The sequence below is a fragment of the Lepus europaeus genome, chromosome 19 (assembly GCF_033115175.1).
Source record: "Lepus europaeus isolate LE1 chromosome 19, mLepTim1.pri, whole genome shotgun sequence".
In the NCBI taxonomy this organism is placed as follows: Eukaryota; Metazoa; Chordata; class Mammalia; order Lagomorpha; family Leporidae; genus Lepus; species Lepus europaeus.
Window position 1 is genome coordinate 55,530,001 of NC_084845.1, and position 21,692 is coordinate 55,551,692.

Genomic DNA, 21,692 nt, shown 5'->3' on the forward strand with positions numbered 1-21,692 from the left:
GCTTGGTGGGTGAAGCCAAATCCCAGCGCGGGGCAGGGGCATCACAGCGAGCTGTTCCGAGCCCATGCGGCACCCTGGCCCCGGCCCCTGCCTGCGGCAGCAGAGTGGCACAGACCGACGGCTGCTGATTCAGGACCCCCTGTTGGCTTCGCTCTGGATGATCCACCTGCACTTTGTGACGCTTGACCAGATGTCGCTGTTAGAGGGCAGCAGCAATAAGATTGCGGATTCTGTGGTATTGGACAATCACCTGAGGCTTAGTTTTCCTAATCTTGAAGAAGGTATATATCTGAAGAAATTTAAAATAGTATAGTATCTGTATAAAATTTCAAGATTAGCACAAGTCCCTAGATCTGAAAGGAAAGATACTTTTGACTTGAATGTTCTCTCTGCTCTCTGAAGAAAGCTCTAGGAATTATTGTTGTTTACTTGGTTTATCAGGGATGTCATAAGATGATGTGAGCACCATTAGGGAGCAGATGTGAGAGGCGCCCCAAGTTGGGGTGGGGGCTGAGAAGGTGTAGCTGTGTACACTAAACCTGAGCTGTTTGGTTTGTGTGCAGACTGACTGACAGGGGGGACGTGTGAGAGAGCAGACTCAGGAGCAGAGAGAGTTCTCCGATCAGATGTTGGGGAGAGATGTGTATTCTTCCCCGAGCTTCAAATAATTGTCAGAGCTCCAATGTTGAATTATCTAGTTCACTTCAAAACTAGAAGTTAAAATCTAGACAAAAAAAATATGCTTTTTAAAAACTTTTTTTAATTTGAAAATTCATAAACCTAAGATTGGTTCCATATGAGACACTTTGCAATTAAAGGAAGGAAAAAAGGTCTCGAAGGTCCAGCTATGATATCTGGAAGCAGAATTTCAACAAATAATGCCTTCAGATAAAACAGCCTGGACACTCCTTGCAGTGAGAGTATCATTAGTAAGAGGAGTCGAACAGTCCGTCCACAGTGCCGTTTGGCCGAGGCTTTTTGTGTTCACATGAAAGGCTACACCGCTGGAACTTGCAGGGGAATGCTGAGCCACCTGCTCACTGGTGAGGTGGAGGTCTGGGAGCGAGGTGTGGTTAAGAGGTGGGCAGGAGGGGCAAGGCATATATGCTTCTCAGCTCGTTTTGCTCAAGCTCGTTGTGTCACGTATAGCACTGAGGTCCAGAGGTTTGTAATAATCTTTTGAGTCTTGGGAAATGGAAGGGTATGGGAGGTCTCTGTCCACTAGCAGCCCCAAGAGCAAGAGCCCAGCAGCTGCTTGCCCTGCATCTGTGAACTGCTCTCCAGTCGAGGTGGCCAAGATTGTTATTCAACTAGGTGTGTTTGTGGGACTTTCAAGCCACAGACGAAGTGCTTTTTATGAATCAGACACCTTGATAAATGTGTATTTTGTATTTCCATGCCACAACATGGCACATTATTTTCAATATAATTTTCAAATGACAAGTAAAAATTATCATTTTTATATTTCACCTCTTTTATAGAAGCAGGTAACTTTTCATTTCTTTTTCATCTTGATTTAGGAGAATTGTCAGGGCCTTTTGGGCTCCTGTGTGTCGAATGGAGAGGAGGCTGCAGAGTGTGACCCCTGCAGGCAGACCACCTCCTGCCCCTCCCTCCAGACCAGGTGCTCGGGCTTCTCCTCATTCCACACAGCGACACCAACTGGTGTCTGAAAGGCTTCCTCCTCTTTCCCTGGCCATTCTCTCGTCTCTCCCCATAAAAAGAAGAAAAGGCACAAAGTTTTCTTTCTCTGAAAAAGACAGATCCGCTCCTGAAATCATCAAGCAAACCTCATCTGAAATTAACACCAGTTGAGAATCCCTTATCTGAATGCTTAGAGCCACAGTGTTCCAGATCCCGCGAGTGTTTCAGATTTTGGAATACTTGTATGGGCTTCACCGGCTGGGTGTTCCGAATTCAAAATCCAACATGATGATCAAAAATGGTGGATTCCAGAGCATTTCAGATTAGAGGTGCCCAGTCTGAACCTGTTATTTTATATGAAGAAATTCTTCAGTGGGTGTCTACACAGCATTTATCGGGTAGTTGTGACTGTAAACTTGCCTGCGTAGTAGACAGAGTTTCAGGTTAAATATTGGGACATACACAGGCAATCAGAAATGTTACTTTAAATGTCATCCACCTCTTTAAAAGCCCTGTTTTAGCACTTTTTTAGGCTGGGGAAAGTCTGGTAGGGCCTGCGTTCCGCATCTGTACTCTCACTACAAATTCCCTCACTAGTAAGTATTGCATGGCACAGGAGATTTAAGTATTTATTTCTTTTTTTACCAATAGAAAATTGTTCAACCCATAAATGGCTAACATTGTTACTTGTTTGTTTTCTTAACTTCTCCTAAGCAGAATGGTAACACAGCTTTCTTCAGCTGATTAAATGCACTTAGCTGATACACCAAAATTTATTCTTTAAAAAAAGAAATTACGCCGTGTGGAATCTGGACAAGATTATGTTTCTCCCCGAAGCAGGTTTCACTATAAATGGTTTAATGGACAAGAGGTGTAAGGTAAAGGTTGCATTTTTAAAAATTCTGTGAGAAACTCTAGGTCCTCTTGTTTAATTTATATGCATGTGAGCATATTTGTTTTCAAAACCATGGAAAAATCTGTCCATATTTTTAATGCAAATTACTTTGTAAGCTGCTATGCAAATTCTCTTAAATGCCCTGCCTACTTTAAGAGTTAAACATTGTTGAAACTTTCAGGGAAGACCTGTAGACTCAAGCACTTTGCTCTTTTGTATTCTTATCTTGGACACTTGCTTTAGATTACGTTTCTATTATTTTCACTGGTTATAAGCTATTGATTGTACATAGTATCTCAACTCTCCAAATACCCAGCATTTCCACGTGGCCACTGTCCGCAGCTGGTGCGTGAATGGAATGGCTGGTAGGAAAGCCAAAGCTCTTCTCAGTCCCTAATGAGGAAATCAAATGCCAGGTCTCTCTGGTCTCAAAGCAGATGGCCGTGGCCAGATCTGAATGTCTATGTCATGAAAAGAGACTTACTTACATTTGGGACTTTATCTGAACTTTAAGTTTATTTAGACTATGGTCATATTCATTCTTTTTATGCACCTTTATCAGGTATGACATTTTATGCCAGGTAGTAGTATTAGTTACTCTACTTTGAATTTAGAAATCTCAGTTAGATCTCAGTGTGGCTTTTCTTTTTCGTGTTGAAGGTGAAAGCAGAAGAATCTGCCATCTCCCGTGTGCTGTCTCTGTGCCCTTATTTTGACTGCTTGGTGGTAGAGTTTTGTTTCTTTTGTTTTGTTTTATCTTATTTTATTCTTTACTTTAGAAACCAATAGCAGCAGTCACCCTCCTTCCTCAGCTCTGTCTTGTACTGTGTTGGGTGCATTGACACTCCATAAATGTGTGATGACAGACACCCCCTAAGATCATTATGCTGTGTATCAGGATCATGTATTTTTGAGCAGCCTAGTTATTCCTATGCTGTAATGACATCAAGTTGAATTTATTTTACACTAGGAGTAGACTGCTTAAGTGACTAGCTGAAGCCCTTTCTCTAAAAACCAGAAATATCTGGCAGATTGATGACACCAGTTCATTCTGCTGTTACAGGACAGAATTTCAAGTTCAGGAGAAGGTACAGTGAATAGGCACATAGTACATCTGGTTTCCTGTCTTGTTTTTGACACTAGCTAAACTGCCACCTAGAAGAATGGTTACGTAACACAAAGGAATATTTCAGCAAGATTACTTCTATTGCTTCAAGACATAACTTCTGAGCTTAATTTCTTAGCACCTGTATTCTTCCTTTCCAGTTGAACTGGTGACTGAACCAAAGCATATTCCAATTTTGTAAGTGAATCCACATATAATGTAATGCATAAATCTGCCTTTTCCAAAGCATTACTTGCTCTCCAGTGCACATTTGATTACATTCAACAAAAATCTCCCATACGAATTGTAACCCTTGGCTTGTCCTTTTAAAATAAGATTGGTTAAAACCAAAAACCATCGATAGAGGAGTGATACTTCATGGTAGTGTGAGATTGGGAATCTTGGTTGGGTTTCTGATTTCTGAATACTGGAACGTCTCCTCGAGTTTCACAGTCTTTTTCCCTCCTGTGCTTGACTCAGCATATTCTTGTTTTCTAGTCCTTCTTCATCCCAGTCACTACACCCAGAAGCCTGATGACTCACTTCTTCTACACAGGGTCCTCTTTGAGGGCTTGGAGACATTAAAACTATACAGCCAATTAATACCATTAATAATATACATCTTTCATCTAATAAGCACTTACTGTACAGCTCTGAACAACACATCCTGAAGGGTCGAAAAGAAGGGTCCCGCCTCCAGTTAGCACAGGACCCGTTATTTCCCAACCACACCATGCATGGATACGTCCATTCAGTGGGGAAATACTTAACCACTGTGTATTTTTACCCAAATGTATCTACAGTTCTTCTCTGGATCTGGAAAACTAGAAAATGTTTCAAGAGATCCTCAGGCTTTGATCCATGCCAACAGGAAGCCATTCCAACCACATGTACATAGATTGGTCCTTTTCATTATACAGATTTTTTTTTTTAAGTGCAAAAGTAAATTCAGTTTGGAAAAGGAAAGAGTATCCTTAGTAAAATAAATCACAACAATAAAAAGTAGGCTGTATTGTCCAAAGTGGATCAGTGAGAGAGTCTTTTTTTAAACAGGCTTAGAACTAAAACAGCAAAACTAAATATGTTTCCTCAACCCCCCTATTTCTGCATTTTGCCAACCCACTCATTCCCACACTTACATGTAAGCATCTCATTTGTTCAGATGGAGACTTTCTCCATCATCGACAGATCAAAATGAAGATATTTAAAACTTAACAAAATCCTTTTGTTCTAGAACACCGTGGCACTCAAACTCAGTGAAAATGGCACGTAAAGAAAATGAGAGGACGATTTCATTTTCCATAATTTTCACACAGCGCCAGCCCCTTTCTGCCCAGCTTGTCCTCCATTCATCGCAAGGGTCAGGTTCTCAGGCAACACCCTGAGTCACACCCAGAGCCACCTGAGCCGCCTGTGACTGGGACAGCGTGAGGAAGGCAGTCACACGGGCTCCTTTCCCTTCCTGGTGTTGGGCACAAACGCTAGGCCATGCCTCAGTGTCTTGGTCGTGGCCTTTACTTTACACCTACCCTTTGACAACCAGGTGCTAATGATTGTGTGTTAATGAAACCAGCCCTTACGTAGTGTCATGTGAGTGTCTGTTCTGTGGTTGCAAGGAACCTTTCCTTCCATTTTGGTCATGTTAAAGTGGGTGTCAGTTACTTCTCCTCCCCTGTGTTTTGTGAATTAATAGAATTAGTTTCAGGTTTGCACGGTCCTCCGCGCAAATCCGCTGTATCATAGGAGCCGGTTTCAGACCTCTTCCTCCAGCGCAGGGCCCTGTGTTGTGTTTACAGTCTGTCAGACGAGTTCAGTGTTAGAGGTCCTTGGTGCCCAAAGAACTTGTTTCCTGTCTGGTACCAGACCCAAGATCTCTGAGAAGACAGTGTGGGAAATCACTACCTAAGAGGCCCATGTTGGCTTACCTGTGCACACCCTGGTAATACCCACCTGTATGCGTTCCTTCCCACTCTGCTTTCATTTGTGTGCCGGATAAGGACATAGAAAGCTGGAATAATACTCCTGCAAATAATTAAAGTTTGGAACCTGGTTTTTTTCTTTCTTTTTTTTTTTAAAGAATCTTGTATTTAAACAAGACTTCTCTTTAAATCTTATTTAAAATTTAAGTCTCAGATCTATCTTCTGGCTACCAAATCAAAAACCCATGACATAAGACAGGGCAGTATTTCTGTTCTTAATTTTTTAAAAAAGCTTTATGTATACTCTATAAATATAGATGCATAGACAACACTTCCCCTTGAGTTGCACATCTACATATAGCATTGTACATTACAATGAAACTTTGTAACTTAAGGGTACTATATATATAAATACATATATACCTTTGTAACCTTTATACTGTAAATAAAAAATTGCTTTTAGACTTGTATTTTTTGTTGTTTTTTTTTTTCTAATGTTAAAATAGTTTCAAATCTACGGCAAATTTTCAAACAATACAAAGAACTCCTTTATCTCCTTCACGCAAATTTCCCAGTGTGTTAGCATTTTACTACATTTGGGCCATTACCCTGTCTTGTATTTTTTTTTTATTAAAGATTTATTTATTTATTATGAAAGTCGGAGTAAGAGATCAGATCCACGGTTTCACTCCCCAGATGCCCACAACAGCCAGCTCTGGGCCAGGCCACAGCAAGGAGCTTCATCCTTTTGTCCCACGTGGGTGCAGGGGCCCAAGCACGAGGAGCAGCCAGGACATGAACCTGTGCCCATGTGGGATGCCGGCATCACAGGCAGAGGCTTAACCCGCTACACCACACACTAGCCCCTGTCTTGTCTTTTTTTGACATGATACTCCTAGCATCCATAAATTCTCTAGTGCATACCTGCAAAACACAGGAGCACCCCTGCATTGCCTCCCCAGCCTTCTCATCCAGGAAAATCCACATTGGTCCCATGCTACCATCCACTCCATAGACTGGCATTCGCTGCCAGTCACCCACAGATGTCTCCCTTTCCGTTCTGGCCCAGGATTCTGTGCAGCACCAGGTGGCACTTTGGTTGTCACGTCTCTTCAGTCTGGAGCAGTTCCCCGTCCTTAGGCTGTTGCTCACATGCCTGAGAGTCCCAGGGACCCAGGTCTCTCCGCAGGATAACCCTCCACGGGGCCCATCCCGTGCTGCCGTGGTACCTGCCTGAGTCCCATCTTGTCGGTAGCGATACCACAGAAGTGAGCCACGCTCTTCCCAGAGCATCAGCAGGCGCAGTGTCGGCCCGGTCCACCATGGTGCTGTCAACCTCGATCAGCTCCTCAAGTCATGCCTGCCATTTTCCCTTTAGGCTTTGACTAGCGTTTGTGGGGAGATACTCAGTTAAGCCATTGTTCAGTTCTTCATCAAACTACCTCCTCCGGCCTTATTGTCCATTAATAACTCGCCTATATGATCTCCCACGACAATGGTTGCCAAAGGTGATCAGTATTCCTTCAACATTGATTAGCTGACATTGTACAACCTAGGCAAGAACTTCCCCTTCTCCACTGTCGGGTGTGATTGATTGATCGAGGGCTCATGGATCCCTGTTTTTGTTTGTTTTAAGACATTTATTTGAAAGGCAGAGTAAAGAGGCAGGGGCAGAGAGAGGGGGAGAGAGGTCTTCCATCCACTGGTTCACTCCCCAGATGGCCACAGTGGCTGGAGCTGCGCCGATCCGGAGCCAGGAACCAGGAGCTTCTTCCAGGATCCCTATTTTTTTTTTTTTTTTTATTAAAACAGTTTTAACCGAATACTTATTTTGATGTCCAGATTGTTCAGTGGGAACCCCTCTGAACCAGTCACTGTGTCCTTTTGCTGTGTCGCCATCATTCTTCAGATTTTGTTTTTTCTGGCACAGCAAAGGCTCCTTTGTACTTCCCCCGCCCCAGCCCCGGAGCAGGGATTGCCACCAAGCTCTGAGAATCTGCAGTGTAGAATGAAGTCTGGGTGCTGAGTCTGCTCGTTTCTACGTGCATCCATTTGTATTTCTGTATCGCGTATTTGAAAGCTGTGGGTTCATTCGGATGCTTCTAGTACATGAAGGCCCTTTCAAACTCCCCCTTTGTAAATCCCTCATCAGATAGTGAGTGATGCCACTCCCTAGTCTCAATCCGCTGCCTCACTTGCTCCAAGTAACACCCAAACCAGCGACCCCCCAGCTCCCTCTCACTCCGCCCCCGCCCCCACCACGTGTGCGCACTCCTGCCACCTGTGTATGGCGCCCCTCCCCTCACACCCCTGCCTCAGACACTGACGTCACAGCAGTGGGCGGGGAGGAGAGGACTAAGGAAGGAGGGAGGCTGGGAGGGGAAGCCGCTTGCGTGTTTCTTACCCCCCGGGTTTTTCTCTCATCAGAGACGCTTGTGGGTGAGAGGATCGCCTGCCTCCTGTGCCATTTGGAAGCAGGGTCAGAGCTACCCCACTCTTAAAAAAACTTGCTTGGGGGGCTGGCGTTGTGGTGTAGCAGGTGTCACCCCCATTTGCAATGCCGCATCCCATAGGGGCGCCAGTTCCTGTCTCGGCTGCTCCACCTCCAATCCTGCTCCCTGCTCGTGGCCTGAGAAAAGCAGCAGCAGATGGCCCAAGTGCTCGGGCCTCTACTGCCCACGGAGGAGACCTGGAAGAGGCTCCTGGCTCCTGGCTTCAGCCTGGCCCAGCCCTGGCCATTGTGGCCATTTGGGGAGTGAACCAGTAGGTGGAAGATGTCTCTCTCTCTGTCTCTGCCTCTCTGTAATTCTGACTTTCAAATAAGTAAATAAATATTTAAAAATAAAAGATTGGGGTGTCAGTATGGTTGGTGTCTTCTGAGGTCTTTCTCCTGGACTTGTAGATGGCCGTCCCCTCGCTGTGTCCTCGCCTGGTCTTTCCCGTGTGCATGCGCCCCTGGTATCTATGGGACAGAAATTCCTCTTCTTACATAGACACCAGCGAGACTAGAGTAAGGTCTGCTCTAAAAGGCCTCATTTTTAAGTAATCTCATCTTTTTTTGACAGAGTGGACAGTGAGAGAGAGAGACAGAGAGAAAGGTCTTCCTTCTGTTGGTTCACCCCACAATGGTCACTGCGACCGGCGCACAGCACCGATCCGAAGCCAGAAGCCAGGTGCTTCTCCTGGTCTCCCATGGGGTGCAGGGCCCAAGCACTTGGGCCATCCTCCACTGCCTTCCTGGGCCACAGCAGAGAGCTGGCCTGGAAGAGGAGCAACCAGGACAGAATCCGGCACCCCGACCGGGACAAGAACCCAGTGTGCTGGCGCCACAGGCAGAGGATTAGCCTATTGAGCCACGGCGCCGGGTTTCAACATGTGAATTTCCTCTCCATGACAAGGGTCAGGTTTGAGATTTACTGGCTGCGTTGTCTTGTCTTTGTTCTGCCCACCGAGCCATCTCTGACTTCCAGGTTTCCCACATGTGTGTGGAGGGGCCCGAGCACTTCTGCTGCTTTTCCCAGGCACATTAACAGGGAGCTGGATGGGAAGTGGAGCAGCTGGATGCAAACTGGCATCTGTACGGGATGCTGGCACTGCAGACAGTGGTTAACCTGCTGCCCACACTCCAATCTTGAAGTACTAGCTCCCAGAACCGTGAGAAAAGAAGTTTCTGCTGTTTGAGCCACCCGGTCTGCGGTATTTTGTCATGGCAGCCCTAGCAAGCTCATACAGCCACTTCTCAGGATGGGGTGTGTGTGTGAAGATTTATGTATTTATTTGAAAGGCAGAGTGATACAGAAAGATGGGAACACACACACACACACACACAGATCTTCCATCTGCTGGGTCGCTCCCCAAATGGCAAAGCCATGAGCCAGGAGCTCTATCTTGGTCTCTCTTGATGGTGGCAGGAATCCAAGGACTTGGGCCATCCTCGGCTGCTCTCTCAGGGCACAATCGCAGGAAGCTGGATTGGAAGCAGAGCAGCCATGCCTTGAACCAGCGCTCTGATATGGGCGCTGGAGTCACAAGTGTCAGCTTAACCCACAACACAGGCCCTACCCACTGACTCTTTCCTTATCTCTCTAATATGCAACAAGCATTTTGAGATACAGTTATATGTATTTATGGGGAACAGGGTAATATTTCAATACATGTATACCACACGTGATAATGAAACCAAGTAACTGGCATATCCACCTCCTCAAACATTTACCATTTCTTTGTGTTGGGAACATTAAGATTTTTTAAATACTTATTTTATTTATTTGAAAGAGAGAGAGAGGTAGAGACAGAGAGAGGTTTTCCATCCGTTGGTTCAGTATTCCTTCAGCATTGATTAGCTGACATTGTACAACCTAGGCAAGAACTTCCCCTTCTCCACTGTCGGGTGTGATTGATTGATCGAGGGCTCATGGATCCCTGTTTTTGTTTGTTTTAAGACATTTATTTGAAAGGCAGAGTAAAGAGGCAGGGGCAGAGAGAGAGGGAGAGAGGTCTTCCATCTGCTGGTTCACTCTCCAGATGGCCACAGTGGCTGGAGCTGCGCCAATCCAAAGCCAGGGGCCAGGGGCTTCTTCCAGGTCTCCCATGTGGGTGCAGGGGCCCAAGCAGCTGGGCCATCTTCTACTGCTTTCCCAGGCCATAGCAGAGAGCTGGATTGGAAGTGGAGCAGCCGGGTCTCAAACCAGCACCCATATGGGATGTCAGGCTTCAGGCCAGGGCTTTAACCTGTTGTGCCACCCGGCCCCTATCATTATGTTCTTAGACTTGTATCTAGCAATAATATTGAATCTGTTAAAAACTAAAATTAAAATTTTCAATGTAAAAATTAAAAAACAAAGTGAGCCTTCGAGTCTCCGGCATGCTAATTGTTACCAAGCACTGAGCCCCCAGTGTGAGGCACACTATTTAATTAGCAGCCTCAATCATTGCCGCTAAAGCTACAGAAGGTAAGTACTAACTTAATCGGATCGTTAAACATCAGGAAACCAAAGTTTCTGGGAAGTCAGGTTTACTGACAGAGTAAAACAGCCCTACAGCCCCTAACTTAATGCAAGTGGGCTCCAGGATTTCCCAATGCTATTCGGCCCCGCCCCTCGCCCTCGCCCCGCCCCTCGCCCCGCCCCGCCCCTCGCCCTCGCCCCGCCCCTCGTGCGTCCCCGCGCTGGCTCCGGCCGCCCGGCGGCCGCAGGGAGCGGTGCCTGCAGTGCCGGCCTTGGCCGCCGGGGGCAGCCGCGCGGCTCAGGCCCGACCGCTCTGGGCCGCGCCGCTCGCTCGCCCTACGACTCGGCTGCGAGCGGCTGCCCTGTCCGCGCCCAGCGCCGACTCGTCGGGCTCCCCGCCGCAGACCCAGCACGTCGGCTCCCCGGGGCCGGACCGAGGCCGCAAGCAGCGCCGCGGGGTGTGGGGCGGACCCAGGAGATGAAATGACAACGTCAACCCTCCAGGTACCTCGGCGCAGCCCGGCCCGGCAGCGGAGGCCGGAGGCGGCGCGGCGGGGCCTGCTGGCCGCGGAGCCGGGCGGGCGGCCTCGGAGCCCCGGTCTCGCGGCCCCAGCGCCGCCCGTGGCTGTTTCCGCGCGCCCGGGGCCGAGGGCGTCCTCACCGCCCGGCCCGCTGGCCGAGCCCCGAGGCCGCTACGTGCCGCCGGCGCCCCGGCACCGCCGCGCTGCAGCCTCAGCCGGGCCTCCCGGGCGCCGCCTCCAGGAGCCTGGCCCGGGCCCGCAGCGGCGGGCGCTCCCTCTTCCTCCTCCTGCGCCGGGAAGCCCCGCGGCCCCCTGCGAACAAGCTCCGGCGCTTTCCCCGGCCCCCGACCTCCTCTCCTCGGCCGGCGACCCTTCATTCAGTCCCTGGATTGTGCTGGGCGGTGCTGGGGTGGCGCCGCCGGGGCGAGTGACCGACCCCTCCTCCAGGTGCTGCCTGTCTTGCATAGCCAGAAAACACAAACCTGCTCAGGCCCAAGACAGGGGTTTGCGTCCCAGCCCTCCACTCACTGGCAGGTGACCTTGGGCTAGTTTGCCCCTGCAGCCTCGGGTCTCTCCGCCTGTAAAATGGGGCCATACCCTGAAGAGCTGTGCGATGGCTCTTTATTGAATAATTCCAGGGAAGCATTCCTAGCATAGCGTCTGTTCCACAGTAAGTGATGGCTGACAGAGTGCTCGGGGGAGTTCGGGAGGACTTCATGGAAGAAGGGGCACTTGGCCAGAGCCTCATAGGGTGAGAAACATTCCGACTCCTGCAGGTGGAGGAGCAGGCGTGGCTAAGTCGGGGTGCTGAGCTGGGAGTTGGGTGGAGTCCAAGCCAGGTGCACCCTCCGTCTGTTAGCGCCAGGTCTGCCACCCTAGGGGGTAGATCCCATCAGCCCAGCCAGGTCTGGATGGCCTGGGGGCTAAGAATATCTTGTAGGAAGCAGCGCTATGAAATGTAACCCGCATTCCGTGCAGCCCACCCATTCAGAGTGTACAGATTTAGGGCTTTTTATTCAGAGTGCAGCCGTCCCCCCACAGCCACTCATGAGACCATTTTCATCACCCCTGGAAGGAACCCTGCCCCGCTGGCCGCCACTCCTAGTCCCGCCGTCCCCCCGGCCACCACGCACCCCTGTCTGTGCGTTGGCCTCTGGTGGGCGTTTTATATAAAAGGAGTCATCCCGGACGTGCTCTGTTGTGCCTGGCTCCCTTCGCTTCACGTGAAGTCATGGCTTTTCACATTCTTTCAAAAGGCTGGGGAGAGAAGACTACCTCTTGACATGTGACAATAATAGGAAACCCACATGTTAGTGTCTGTGAATAAAGTTTTATTGGAGTACGTCCCAGCTCATGTGTGTACACACTGCCTGTGGCTGCCTTTGTGCTACAGAGACGGAGTTAGGAGTTACAGGGTCCCCACGCCAGTGAAGCCTAAATCCTGTGTGACCCTTGCCAGCACTTGCCAGCCTCTCCCTCCCCCCGATCCTGGCCACGCGTGTTTCTAGAGCTGGCAGCTTGATGTATCACCTTACCTTCCTGGTAGGCAAAACTATTGAAAGCAAGAGCTCCTGCACTTGAGAGACTGCATGTGGTTGCCAGAATACCCAGATGCCCCCCCTGGTGCATTGCCAGTATGGAGAGTGGGCAGTGGGCAGTGGGTCTGTCCTGCTCCCTGGGGGTGGGGTAGAGCCACCTGCAGCTTTGTTCTGAGCCCCAGCTTGCACCAGGACAGACCCAGACAAGAAGAGGCGTAGAATGGAAAAGTCCGGAGAGCTGGGGGTATTTGTTGTGGGGAAGAAAAGCCACCAGGGACAGGACGCTGCCTTCGTGCGGACCTGAGAGCAGTGGCAGAGGAGAGAGTGGCGGAGCGAAGCCGGTGTGTAAGCTCACAGTGCCAGCAGCTTCGGCGCCCCTGGCGTTCTCCGCAGCTAGTGGAGGGGCTGGCGCCAACTCTGGTGCCCTTCCTTGCCGCCCCTGTCGGCTGAGTTCCGTCCACGGCGGCCAGGCCTCACCCCGTCCGTCGTGCAGAGCCATGTGTGTGTTTCTCTCTGAGCCATCTTAGCAAATGAGGAAGGGCCGGACAGATGCCCTGGCCCTGCCGAGGGCTGGTGGGAGGCTCGTTGTTCGCCCTGGCTGGCACCACAGGTCTGCCCCAGGCTGACGCCACGTCAGATCGAGGGGGGACGCTGGCCGTGCTCCGTGGGCTGATGGAGCCATGGTTTCTAAAACTGGACGTGTAGGTGCTTTTCTTTCAGCCTAGGCCATGGCCCTACAGGATTTGGGAGTTTCCCAATGCGTTCTTTCTCATAGAGTTCTTAGAAGGTTCCAGAAGACAGTTCCCCTCAATTGGCAGTACGTTTGCCTCTGGAGTAAGTGAGCACTTTTCATACCGGAGTCACTGGTGTTTTGAGCCATGTGTCCAAGCCTCCCCTCCTTGGGGATCAACTTGAGGCAACTTAGAAAAACCTTCTTTCCAGCCTGGAGGAGCGAGTTGAGTTGGGCCAGAAGCAGGGAGCAGAGGTCCCTCAGGTCCACCTGGTAAAACTCGTGCTGTGGTGTAGTGGGTAAAACTGCCGCCTGCGACGTTGGCCTCCCGTATGGGCATCCATTCATGTCCTGGCTGCTCCTCTTCCCACCCAGCTCCCCGCTAATGGCCTGGGAAAAGCAGCAGAAGATGGCCCCAGTACTTAGGCCCCTGCCACCCCTGTGGGAAACCTGGATGAAACTCCTGGCTCCTGGCTTCTACCTGGCTCAGCCCCAGCTGTTGTGACCATCTTGGGGAGTGAACCAGTGGATGGAAAATGTCTCTCTCTCCGTGTCTCTCCCCCTCTTTAAATCTGACTTTCAAAATAAATAATCAGATCTTTAAAAACCGTCTTGAGTTGATGAGCGAGTCCCTGGCTTTGCTCCGGCCCCAAGGCCCAGTGTGGTTTCCGGGCGCCTTGCAGAGGAACTCAGCACTCTGCTGCTGCTGGTGCTTCCCCTCCTCCGGCTCCCGTTCGGGTCCAGTTCTCTTTGCCGTGAGCCAGTAGAATAGGGAGTCCTGTGAACTCGCCCTGTGAACCCTGACTGAGCTTGTCTGGTCTCCACCTGCTGGGTCCAGGGTGGGTCTGCCTGCCGGAGCTCACTGCAAAGAGGGCCACTGTCTTTTATAGCTTCCTGTTAGCGCCTCTCTAGGTAATGTTGGGAAAGACAGGCAGAACAACGGTCTGCTACCCTTGCACTCCCTCTGCCGCCTGTATCCCCAAGGGCCTTCCAGGCCTCCTGGGATGCACTGAGCTATTCGCTTGGCCTTTCCAGAAAGCCATCGACCTGGTGACGAGAGCCACGGAGGAGGACAAAGCCAAGAATTACGAGGAGGCCCTCCGGCTGTACCAGCATGCGGTGGAGTACTTCCTCCATGCCATCAAGTGTGAGTGCCTCGTGCGTCCCCGGGGCAGAGCGCCTGCGGGGCCAGCCCAGCTCATGGGCCGTTTCCCTTGCAGATGAGGCGCACAGCGACAAGGCCAAGGAGAGCATTCGAGCCAAGTGCGTGCAGTACCTAGACCGAGCCGAGAAGCTGAAGGATTACTTGCGGAACAAGGAGAAGCACAGCAAGAAGCCAGTGAAGGAGAATCAGAGTGAAGGCAAGGGGTGAGTGTGCGGGAGCGCGCAGCCCCCGAGGGACAGGCGCCCCCGGGCCGCGTGCCCCCGGTGTCACTGTGTCCTGGTGCCGATGCTGCCGCTGGCTTCCCTGGTGCCTGCCTTACGGGCAGTGTGTGCCAACAGCTGCTTTCATTCTGCGCCTTGCCAAATGCTGCCATGGGTGTTGTCTCCTGGGTCTGTACAGAAAGGCTGGGGAGCCCAGCACGCAGGTTACAAGCGTTGGGCCCTGCCACCAGGCCCGCAGGGCTCTGCCACTTCCTAGCCCTGTGACCTTGGGCAAGTGCCATGACCTCCCTGGGTCTCCAGTCTCTCTCTCTCTTTAAAGATTTATTTATTTATTTGAGAGGCAGAGTTAGAGAGGTTTTCCATCCACTTGTTCACTCCCCAATTGGCCTCAACAGGCAGACCTGGGCTGATCCGAAGCCAGGAGCCAGGAGCTTCTTCTGGGTCTTCACGCAGGTGCAGGGGCCCAAGCACTGCTTTTCCAGGCCATTAGCAGGGAGCTGGATTGGAAGTGGAGCAGCTGGGACTGGAACCAGAGCCCATGTGGGGTGCTGGTGCCACTGCAGGCGGAGGCTTTACCTACTATGCCACAGCACCGGTCTCCTCCAGCCTCCCTTAGAAGGGGAAGATGATAGTGCTCCTCTCCTGGTGTTGCTGTAAAGAGCGCCTGAGTGGTGTGGACAGCTCAGAGCAGAGCCTGGCACACAGGCAGCACTCAGTAGACATCACTGCTCTTCTTGCCGGAGAATGTCCATCTTCATGTGATGGGAGGCAGCGAGCCTGCAGGCCCTGGAGGGAGGGCAGAGTTTTGTGGATGGCAAGTACGTGACGTCAGTGTAAGAACTGGCTGTGGGGACGAGCGTGCGGTCTGTGCTAGAGTTGAACGTGACCTCTGCCCTGAGGACTGTGACTGCCCTGTGCTGCTGCTGTCTGAGAGTCTGCACAGGGGCTCCTGACAGCAACGTCTGCTTGACTGGCTGCTTTTTTAAGTCCAGCCAGAGCACTTTTCCTCATTAGCGCTCAGGAGAAGGCAGGCGTCTCTGTACTTGTTCCCTGAGAAGAGGCGAGAATGGGTTCCAGGAGTGCTTGCTGGAGGGCCCAGAGGTGAGCTGCTGACAGCGTGTGGCCTTGATGTCCTGGAGGTGCCTGCTCGCTGGCCACTCACCACTGCCGGGCAGGGAGGGCGTCCCTTCCCCGCCGTGCTGGCGGCCGGCTTCCTCGCCAGGCTGCGAGGCCAGCTTGTGATTTTCCGTCTCCTTTTTCAGCAGTGATAGTGACAGCGAAGGGGATAACCCAGAGAAAAAGAAATTGCAGGAGCAGCTGATGGGTAAGAGGCTCGAGCCCTGAGGCAGTGGAAGGGGCCGAGGCGCGGGTCCCCTGTGGGTCGGCTCACGCATGTCGGCCTGGCTCCAGGTCTGCCGCCCTCTTGCAGGTGCCGTTGTCATGGAGAAGCCCAACATACGGTGGAATGACGTGGCGGGGCTGGAGGGGGCCAAGGAGGCCCTCAAAGAAGCTGTCATTTTACCGATCAAATTCCCACATTTGTTCACAGGTAAGAGTTGAGGATCGCAGGGCAGGTGGCATCTTGCTTCCCCTCACCTCCGGAGGGCGGCGGCCGGGCCTGGCAGTGTGCTGTCAGGAGAGGCCCAGGGCCTGCCCACCACCGTTGTCTACTCCTTGGCTGCTTGCTGGTGTCAGGAACTGGCTGTGGCTGGGACTCTGAGTTGACCACCTTGGGGTGGGCAGGGTCAAAAACCAGTGCCAGCCGGCGTAAGGTTAGGAGGTCATGAGCAAGGGCTGGAACTGAGCTGTCAGCAGGTGGTGTAGTTCCCTCTGCTTCGGGACTCGGCTGTTTTCTAGAACCTTTTCTCCCCCACGGTGTTGGCAGTCAGTAAAGGTCCTCTGGGCTCTGCTTTGTTGCTGCTGTCCCCCCTCTCCCCATCACGAGACACTGACTTCACTTTCCCTTTGTTCTGCATTGTAGGCAAGCGCACACCCTGGCGAGGGATACTGCTCTTTGGACCCCCTGGCACGGGGAAATCCTACCTGGCCAAAGCTGTGGCCACGGAGGCCAACAACTCCACCTTCTTCTCTGTGTCCTCCTCAGATTTGATGTCCAAGTGGTTGGGGGAGAGCGAGAAGTAAGTCAGCCCTGCCCAGCAGCCCCTGGGGCACCGGTCCCTGCCCTTGGAGTCACCTCCCAGGAGCTGCTGTTTGGTATTGAGGAAACGAGCCAGGAGAGTGACATCTTGGTAGTAACTGTACAGGGCACGGTCCTGACAAAGATGCACATGGAAGGGAACCTGGGAGAGAGGAAGGACTCAAGGGGAGGGCGGGGCTGGCGCTGTGGCGCAGTAGGTTAAGCCTCCGCCTGCAGCACGGCATCCCATATGGACACCAGTTTGAGTCCTGGCTGCTCCACTTCTGATCCAGCTCCCTGCTAATGCACCTGGGAAATCAGTAGAAGATGGCCCAAGTGCTTGGGCCCCTGCACCCACATGGGAGACCCGGAAGAAGCTCCTGGCTTCAAATCAGCCAGCTCCTGCTGTTGTGGCCAATGGGAGAGTGAACTAGTGGCTGGAAGACCTCTCTCTGTCTCTCCCTCTCTCTGTCTGTAACTCTCCCTCTCAAATAAATGAATAAATAAATAAATAAATATATATATATATATATATATAAAAGAGGGTAAGGGAAAGGAACAAATACTAATCAAATGTCAGTTGAGAATTACATTTTATGTGGGTAACTTGTTCCCCACAGCTCACTTCCATTTTGCAGACATTGGAACAAAGACTCAGAGGAAGGGAAGTAACTTAACCTAAGACCACAGCTAATGAGTGGACTTGGAGGATTTGAAGCTGGTGCCAGGGCCTGCTCTTCCTTAAAAAAAATAAAAAAGGATAAATGGATACATGTAATTAATTATGTGTTAATTATGTATTTATTTGAGAGGCAGAGAGACAGGTGGAGCTCCCACCTGCCTGCTGGCTCAGTCACCAAATATCTACAGTGGCAGGGGCTGGGCTAAGCCAAAGCCAGGAATAGGACCTCAGTCTCAGTCTCCCACGTGGGTGGCAGGGACCCAACTACTCGAGCCATCACCCCTGCCTCCCAGGGTCTGCACAAGCAGAAGGCTGGAATGAGGGGCCGGGAATTGAACCGAGGGACTCGGTGTGGGAACACAAGTGTCGTAAATGCTGTCTTAACCGCTGTGCCAGTCTGCTGCCCTGCCCCTCTTGGTTCCTCTCTGCCAGAGGACTTGTGACTCCCATTCCTTGTAGTCCAGGCATGACTGGGGTCAGCTCCTGGGGGAAGGGCAAGAAGAAGAAGTGCCTGGGACCTGGCTGGGCGTGTGTGTGGGCCTCCAACCCTCACCCTGCTCCCCGCCCTCCCAGGCTAGTGAAGAACCTGTTCGAGCTGGCTAGGCAGCACAAGCCTTCCATCATCTTCATCGATGAAGTGGATTCCCTCTGCGGCTCCCGAAATGAGAATGAGAGCGAGGCTGCCCGAAGGATCAAAACAGAGTTCTTGGTCCAGATGCAGGGTGCGTGCTGGGCCTGGGGCCCCCGGGTTCTTATTTCACCCAAGGTCAACCAGGGCCTCGTAGTTGAGCTGTGGTTGGGTTTGTGTCCTTGGGTTGAGGACAGGCAGCACCATAGGTGTCCTGACCATGGCAAGGCCAGACCAGGACTTGGCTTAACTTCAGCTGGGACCCACCCGTGGTAGCCCGGGGCTGGCTGCCGTTGGTGACACAGAGAGCCCTGGAGGTGCAGCCCCACAAGTCTCCCTGACCTGTGCAGGTGCTGTCAAAGCCAGCCACTGTCTCCCTTTCTCCACAGGGGTGGGGAATAACAATGATGGGACTCTGGTTCTTGGCGCCACAAATATCCCCTGGGTATTGGATTCAGCCATTAGAAGGAGGTGAGTCTTCCCCGGGAGGGGCTGGGGGCTGAAGTCTTCTGTAACCATGGTTAGCCTGTGACTGTAGTCCATGGCTGTGACCCAGACTCATTTTTCCAGGGTCGTCCTCAGGTCTTTGTGTGAAGCTGGCCACGCCAGCAGCAGTGCCGGCCTGGAAGCCGTGCTGCTCCTCGTGGCACCCTTCTGACCCCTGCTCTCAACTCCTGCCCTGCGCCTGGCTTTCTAGGTTTGAAAAACGAATCTACATTCCGTTGCCAGAGGAAGCTGCTCGGGCGCAGATGTTCCGGTTGCATCTGGGGAGCACTCCCCACAGCCTCACAGACGCCGACATCCACGAGCTGGCCCGCAAGACGGAGGGCTACTCTGGGGCCGACATCAGCGTCATCGTGCGGGACTCCCTCATGCAGCCCGTCAGGAAAGTGCAGTCGGCAACACACTTCAAGAAGGTGCGTGGCCAGCAAGCACTGCGCTCTGCCAGACCCTGGTCCTGCTCCCCAGCTCCTCCACTGACCGCCTCTTCTGGAGAGCCAGGGGGAGTGCCAAGTGGGCCCCGTGGCTCCACTTCCTTGGGGTTCTCTGCTTCAGAAACCTGAGGACAGGGCCCCATCTTAACACCTTGCACAAAGAGCTCTGTGCAGGGTGGACGCCAGGGAAACGTTCGAGCCACCAGGAGGACACACCCGCTGGATCAGCAGGTCTTTGTTCAGTCTCCTGGGGGTCCTGCTTTGTGCCTGGCCCTGTCCTGGGTGCTGGGGGAAATTAAGTGACCACACATATGAAAGTCCCTGCCCTCCAGGAGCCTCCTCTCCGGCTGGGGGGAGGAGCAGTAAACAAACAAATCCTAGTTTCTTAGGTGACCGGGGGGAACAGCAGGGTGAGGGAGAGCAGGCATCTTGGAGGTTCAGAGGGGTGGGCAGGTGGCACTGTTAGCGACCTGCCGTGCCGGGCTGGCATTTGAGCCATAGGTTGAAGGAGGGGAGGGCGTGAGCCCTGGGGACATTGGGCAGTGCTCAGCAGTGTAGACTTCAGCTAGAAGACTGTTTGGGATGTGACTTTGTGATGAGACTTGCCTGTGTGAATGAGGGAGACATTGGGGGTGGGGGCTGGGGCTGCAGTGGGAGGCTGCGGCGAAGTGGCTGGAAGGGCCCTGACCGCGAGCCTCTGAAACCAGTCCCTGAGCTGCTTGGACAGCGTGAAGGAGCCCATGCGTCCACCATCCCCTCCCCTTTAGCACGGCCTTAGAAACACAAGGTGTTCTGCCCTTCTCCAAACCCTGCGGGCAGCCCTGCTCCCCAGTCAAAGTCCGGCTTGGTTTCAGGTCTGTGGCCCTTCTCGCACCAACCCTGGCGTCATGATCGACGACCTCCTGACGCCATGCTCACCGGGAGACCCCGGGGCCATGGAGATGACGTGGATGGATGTCCCTGGTGACAAACTCTTAGAGCCTGTGGTTTGCATGGTAAGTGCCCGGCTGAGAGGGCCACACAGAGCCCCTGCAACTGGAAACTTAGGCCAGAGTGGAAATGAGCCACTCCGCCATGTGCTGGGCTGCTGCGGCTGCTACACAGAAGCCTCTGTGGCTCCGGGTGGGGAGGGCCCCTGCGGCGTTAGCATTTTATGATCTTCAGCAAGAAAAGTCGGGCCCAGTCATGGACTCAGCCCGGGGATTTGGCTTCCTTGGTCCGCAGAAGGGACAGGTAAAAGTCCATGGGCACAGTCAGGGGCTGGTGTGGGGCGCACTTGAGACGCCCACTACCGGGAGTTAGTGTGGTGAGGAGAGCAGAGGCCCCCAGGCTGCATACGCAGCTGCCCCGGGGGAAGCGGGTGCTGCGTGGGCAGACTCGGGGAGGCCACTGTGTGCGGGGTGGGGGAGGTGACCTGGAAGGCAGGCTTCTCCCACGTAGATGGCAAGGCCGGGAGAGGAGGGGAGTCCGAGGCCCCCGAGCCTCGCTGCTTCTCAGCCCGTGCTCTGGTCTTTGCAGTCGGACATGCTCCGCTCTTTGGCCACCACCCGGCCCACGGTGAACGCAGATGACCTCCTGAAAGTGAAGAAATTCTCAGAGGACTTCGGCCAGGAGAGCTAAAAGCTGCTTCCTTAGGGTGATGAAGGTGGGAGATCGACTGGGGCACATCCATGGTTCTCTCTGCGTCCGTGGCCGGACAGGGCTCTGGGCTCGTCCTAAAGTCACTACAGCATCCCCTCTGCTGGCGTGCGTCCGGGAGCAGGAAGGACGGGCCTCGCAGGGCCTGGCGGCCAAGAGACGCTCCGCCGCCCGTGTGCACACGGTGGACTCCGGCTCTCCCCCCTCTCCTCTTCTCGACGCTCACCAATTCTCCTGCTTAGCCTGCCCACGCATCGTCTTTTTCTTTAACATTTTTTTGTTCCCCTAAATTAATGCTGCTTGGATTTCCGTCTTGTTTATAAATAAAATCACCTGGACACAACAAGGAGTGGGAGCAGCTGAGCTGTGGGTGGCACAGCAGAGCCCCCAGACGGCTGCCAGGCCCCGCTGCCTCTGCTCCTCTTATGCCCAAGTTTGCTTCCGTGAAAACACACTGGCTGAAGCCCCTGGGTCCCCAGGCCAAGCTTTGCCTGCAAAGACTGAGAGTAAGAAAAGCCATTCCCATCCACCCCATTTGCATCCGGGCCCCGTGTCTTCCTCGCAGCAGGAGGAGATGGCTTCTGTGAGCACAAAGCTGGCGCGGTCGGGTGCAGAGGCAGGTGGTGGGCGGTCTGCACGGCTGCCTTTCCTCCGGGTGTGAGAATGCTGAGCGCGGCCACTGCCCTGCCCCGGGTCCGTCTCCTGGAAATGGTCTAATAAACCTCTTCCCTTCTTGAGTAACTGCAGTGACTTCATCTTTGGCCCTGCCCCTCTGGTTTTCTCCTCTCCTGCCCCTCCCCTCCTGCAGTGGAAGCAGAAATGCTTGCGAGCTGCCACAGCTGCATGCAGGTGGGCAAGGACCCCTCCCAGGCCTCAGAAGGTTGCATGGAGTGCTTAGGGAACCCGGGCAGCTCTTCCTGTGGTCCCGCCTCCGGCAGAGGCGGCAGCCTGGAAATGCCAGGTGCCAGGGAGCAGAAGCTGAAGAGGT

At 52.7% G+C, this 21,692-nt stretch overlaps 1 protein-coding gene across 2 annotated transcripts; it reads left to right on the forward strand.

Annotated features, from left to right (window-relative positions):
• The first annotated feature begins 10,851 nt into the window (after positions 1 to 10,851).
• VPS4A (vacuolar protein sorting 4 homolog A) lies at positions 10,852 to 21,441 on the forward strand. 2 transcript variants are annotated; one of them, XM_062176488.1, is made up of 11 exons: positions 10,852 to 11,013; positions 14,334 to 14,445; positions 14,519 to 14,666; positions 15,950 to 16,008; positions 16,114 to 16,233; positions 16,666 to 16,822; positions 18,077 to 18,225; positions 18,521 to 18,602; positions 18,829 to 19,048; positions 19,921 to 20,061; positions 20,585 to 21,441. In XM_062176488.1, exons 1-11 carry the CDS (start codon positions 10,993 to 10,995, stop codon positions 20,684 to 20,686), a joined length of 1,311 nt encoding a protein of 436 aa, XP_062032472.1. In that variant the 5' UTR covers positions 10,852 to 10,992; the 3' UTR covers positions 20,687 to 21,441. The 2 variants fall into 2 exon arrangements, with proteins under 2 accessions (XP_062032472.1, XP_062032471.1); XM_062176487.1 differs by having other exon boundaries at positions 10,860 to 11,013; positions 15,947 to 16,008.
• Positions 21,442 to 21,692: the final 251 nt, after the last annotated feature.

Excerpts from the sequence above, each read along its gene's own strand:
- VPS4A (XM_062176487.1), top strand. The coding sequence starts at position 10,993 with ATGACAACGTCAACCCTCCAG. Across the intron at positions 16,009-16,113 it reads ATTGCAGGAGCAGCTGATGG|GTGCCGTTGTCATGGAGAAG; the intron begins GTAAGAGGCTCG and ends GCCCTCTTGCAG. Across the intron at positions 18,603-18,828 it reads GATTCAGCCATTAGAAGGAG|GTTTGAAAAACGAATCTACA; the intron begins GTGAGTCTTCCC and ends CTGGCTTTCTAG.